The following is a 4,821-nucleotide window of genomic DNA, read 5'->3' on the forward strand; positions in this document are numbered from 1 at the left end:
TATGATTAATAAATTAAAATAAACATACTAAATATATATATAAATTTACCAACAATGACGTTACTTTTTTTTCATATTCTTTTTTTACAAAATAATATTTAATAATCCTACTTTTTTTAAACATAATAATTCCACTTTTGAACACTACAAAATATTAAAATTATCAATAAGAATTTATTTTTGTTAAGTATTTTTTTAATTTCAAATGCAATTTACTTTAATTATCACTAAACACTATTTTATATTTTTTAAAAATAAAACAATATAATAACATAAAAATATTAAACTAAACATTATAACATATTTATATTCTAATAATCGAAAGAGTTTTTGATTACTGAGATCAAACTTTGTCCATACACATGAAATATCACTAGAAATAGTATAAGTATTCATGTCCAATTACTCATATCTATGCTCAAAGACAATCTAGTTTGCAAAATTATGAGCATAAAACATTACATCATATCCAAAAGATTATAATTTTTATACTACTGAATGTCAAAGGCAATATAAATTGTCCTGCAAATTGTAGTAGAGCAAAGTGGACTAAACATGATCTTAGAGAGAGCCATCAAGATGAAGTGTCACCCATTCATCCTTCTCATTATCCGGGACACTGAAAAAGTAAGAAACCAGAGCATTATCTTGCATAATCATGCGAGCTACCTTATGACGTTGAGTTGTGGTAAGTGTAGTGATCCTTTCTAACTCTTTCCCAAGTTTCATATGCTTTTCATTCATGTCTTCACCAATAGCTTTACTCAAACGAATAGAAGCTTTTTCAATTTCTCTTGCGATAATACAAGCTGATTGTGTGAGTGCATCTGAAAGTTCTTCATGATTTACAGCTTTCCTTTTCTTCTTTGAAGACCCATCTGATTGAGTGTGAGATTGAGCACCTCTTGTTGCATCTGAAACAGACATAGATGGCACTTCATCCACATTGTTAGCATAGTTGAAATCATCTTCTCCAAGAGTAGTGTTTTCTTCTTCAGTTTGAAGTTCTTCAGCAACATCTGCTGCAGTCTCCGCATTTTTTCCAGTTGCACGATCCTTGCCAAAAACCATACATAAGTCATCATACCAAGGGAATGACTTGATCTTGAAGGGGGCTGCTTCTTTGTGACTCTGCATTTATACAAAATAAAAAAAATCAGATACAAATAAATAAGCAAACCATCCTTGTTATGGATCCATCAACATCATAAGCAAACAATCCTTCTTATGGATCCATTAACATCATAAGCAAAATGGTAGACCAAATACTATTATTTGAGTACTTGCAAATATGCTTCCCACACTGACTTTTCTGCCGTAACAGTTTTTCTGTCATTGTCCCACCCAAATTCGCTACAAAATGGTCCAGTCAACATTTCATGAACCACTTGAAAATGAGTCTTCAAAGTCTTCATTCTAGACTCAATGTGTGGCTTAGCTTGTATATCACATGCAGGCATCCGCTCCTTTAATTTCATCTCAAGAGCTCTAAGATGACCTGGCCTGAAATTTCCTTTAGCTTTAAACTTCTCTTCATTATTCAGTTCCATAAGTGCTTCAATCAAGTGTTTGTCTTCATCTTCGCTCCAAAATCTTTTATTTTGTCCTGGACCTCTTCCTTTTGAAGTCTCCATGCTGAAATAAGGTATCAAAATACTGTAAAACTAAAAACTAAAGCTGAAATATTGTAGTTGAATGAAAAAGAAACAAACAGCGAGCAATAAAGAAATAAAAGTGAATGGATATACACACCAATAACAAAACATAAATTTAAAGATAAATTTTCCATTTCAAAGCAAGTGATATAAGTTTTTCGGGTGGTCAATTACACAAACAGTCAAATGAATTGGCATATCCAAGTGAAACCAAATTTAGAAACCTAGACAATCATTGTGCATTTAATCTAAGAAATAAAAAAGAACCTAGCTTGCTCTCCTATGTTCTCTCCATTCGTTATACATCTCAAGTGCTAAATGATTTCTAAATGTTGTCCACCCTTTAGAAGCTTCAATACTTCTTATGGATCCATCAACATCCATGCTATCTTCTTCGTCTCCACTATCACTCTCATTCTCTGGATGCATATCAGTATTATCAATAGGCATTTCTCTCCTAATAAAATTGTGAAGCAAGCAACATGCTAAAATGATTTAGTTTTGAGTTTTTATTGGATAGAATGATGGACTCCTAAGAATTGCCCATCGATTCTTAATTGCACCAAAACATCTCTCATTGACATTCCTAGCAGATGAGTGCTTCATATTAAAAAACTCTTGTGGATTTCTGGGAGGATTCCCATCTTTCCATTGGTTGAGGTGATAACGTTGGCCTCGATATGGAGCAAGAAATCTCTTACAATTAGTATATCCACCATCTACAAGGTTATAATGACCTAAAATAAAATAAAGATAAGGATTAAGTTGTCTCCTAAATGACTTACTTATCCAAAAAAAAATGAATAATCTAAAACACAAGGCATACCATTTGGAACACACAAACCATTTGTTCTACGTATGGCATCATGTAAAACTCTACCATCTGCTGCAGAACCTTCCCATCTAGGTAACACATATATGAATTGCATGTCTTGGGAGCATACACCTAAGACATTTGTAGCTATTTCACCTTTTCGAGTACGATATTTTGGTTTATCAGCCATAGGTACTCTCACTCTAATATGAGTTCCATCTAGTGCCCCTAAGCAATTCTACCACATAATAAACAAACTTTTTTTATTAGTATTTCAAACAAATAAAAATTTGTAGTGATTTTTAATTCAAGTAATATATAATATACCTTGAACCATTTCCACCTTTCATCTGTTGAGTTTTCAACAACCAGTTCAGGTCTTTTCAATAACGCTCCATGTAGTCGAATGATTGAATGTAACACATTGTGAAAAAACTTGCTAGTAGTCTCACCAGATCTCATAAATCGAAATCTAATGACTCTATTTTTCACATGATGAGCAATTACATGTAAAAACATGGCCACTTGCTCATCTACTTGCAAGTATTTAGATGCTTTTAACCCACCCCTAGTTTCAAGCATTATGCATAAATTGCTAAATGCTTTCCTATTCATCCTAAGTTGATCAAAACAAATGACATCACTCTCATAAGCTATTTGATGCACAATTTGCCTATTGACAAAAACATCAAGTATGTATAATTGTCTTCCCAAAGAGCTTGATTCAATACCATGTACAATAATTTTTTCCCATAATGTGAAAAACCACTGCACTACATGCAACACATTCATCCAATGCAAATAAAGAGCCATGATCTTCTTCTTTCTCAAAATTTGTCTCTCACTGACAGTAAAACGAACCATTATCCTACAATGCATATAATCAAGCAAATAAAATCTTTAATCCAACAATCAGTTATTCTAGCAACATAAATACTTAAGCTTAACCTAAGAAAATATCCCATAAGAAAATTTTCACATGGATTAAAAATTTCCAAATATGGGACTTAGCCATATTGTTACAAAAACCCAAGAAAATGTGATGATATTGCTAAGTCCCATGTGAAATTTCTGAAGCTGCTTTTGTTTTTTTCTATACACAGGTTAAATTATAGCAGCTGATGCCAAAAAAAAATAATCACATTATGTATGCAAAACTCATCTCCTCAAAGCTATATCATTATCATTTTTTTTTAGTAAACAAAACTTCTCTTTGTTAATCATAACAATCATCTATCAAAGACATCAACACTTTTTGAGAACACAAAATGATTGGAAACACGAGGCTCTTGGGAAATGGTGAGCCAACTTATATGGAGACCATTTAATAAAAATGACGTGAAACAACAAGTCAAGAGTCAAGACTTTCTACAATAAAGAATTACCTTTCTTATGAGGATGATCTTCTGTGAGTTTTTTTCAACAACAATTTCCACTTGTATAAAATCTTTTGCAGTTGGCCTAGAAGAGTTTTGCAGCTCACAACATTCACCTAGAAGATTATAAACAACAGGCACAACTTAGACAAAGAAAAAGAATAGATTACTATATATATATTATTAGTCTAGGGGACCCATAGAGCAGTTAATCTTTTTTTTTTTTTTTTTTTTTGGACGGATCCATCCAACATTTGTTTAGGGAAATTATATGCATTGTTACAGAATATGATGGTAGAATCCTCTGTTGTTTGTGGTATTTATTTTGTTAGTTGGGCAGAGTGGAACAATGAGAGTTTAATAGGGGCATTCCAGGGAAACTGTTATGTTTGATTTTGAAGTGGAAATTTTGTGGAACTTGGGCAATTATTAGTGTAGAGACATAACCTGCTGTGACATGAGACTGCTTTCTTTAGTTAACTAAAAACCATATTCCATCATATGAAACAAATTACTGCAAGATTCTCTCTAAATGGGAAAATTATTTAGACAATTTATGTATTTTGTCATTATTTGCTTAATGTTGAGGAAATGCCTTAATTCTTTGTGTTTCTTAAGACTTTATGCATGTTGAAATTGGCAAATATATCATAGCAATTTCTACTCTTGAACAATGATAGTAATATTCTAGCCAACATTCGATTAGGCAGAAAATCTCTCAAGAATGTGGTGGAGAGGGATAGGAAGAGACAGTGGGAAAGATGCAGTGAAGAGTCTAATTGAGGCATTCCAGAGAAACTCTAAGTTTGAATTTTAAAGTGGGTAAAATGGAACTTGGATGTTGCAATTAGTGTCAGAGACAGAGACAGTTTCTACTCTTGAACAATGATAGTAATATTCTAGCCAACATTCGATTAGGCAGCTTGTAAGTTGAGTTACTGAGGACAGAACAACCCTCTCGAACTGGTTGTAATAG

At 32.6% G+C, this 4,821-nt stretch overlaps 2 protein-coding genes across 2 annotated transcripts; both read right to left on the minus strand.

Moving 5' to 3' along the window:
- Positions 1 to 561: 561 nt before the first annotated feature.
- Positions 562 to 3,992, minus strand: LOC133785933 (uncharacterized protein At2g29880-like). The gene is made up of 3 exons (XM_062225148.1): positions 3,855 to 3,992; positions 1,284 to 1,635; positions 562 to 1,131 (listed from the first exon to the last, which is right to left on the minus strand). Exons 2-3 carry the CDS (start codon positions 1,632 to 1,634, stop codon positions 562 to 564), a joined length of 921 nt encoding a protein of 306 aa, XP_062081132.1. The 5' UTR covers position 1,635; positions 3,855 to 3,992.
- LOC133785934 (uncharacterized) lies at positions 1,923 to 3,333 on the minus strand. The gene is made up of 4 exons (XM_062225149.1): positions 2,797 to 3,333; positions 2,482 to 2,707; positions 2,272 to 2,392; positions 1,923 to 2,112 (listed from the first exon to the last, which is right to left on the minus strand). Exons 1-4 carry the CDS (start codon positions 3,331 to 3,333, stop codon positions 1,923 to 1,925), a joined length of 1,074 nt encoding a protein of 357 aa, XP_062081133.1.
- Positions 3,993 to 4,821: the final 829 nt, after the last annotated feature.

The sequence above is a fragment of the Humulus lupulus genome, chromosome 6 (assembly GCF_963169125.1).
Source record: "Humulus lupulus chromosome 6, drHumLupu1.1, whole genome shotgun sequence".
Classification (NCBI taxonomy): Eukaryota; Viridiplantae; Streptophyta; class Magnoliopsida; order Rosales; family Cannabaceae; genus Humulus; species Humulus lupulus.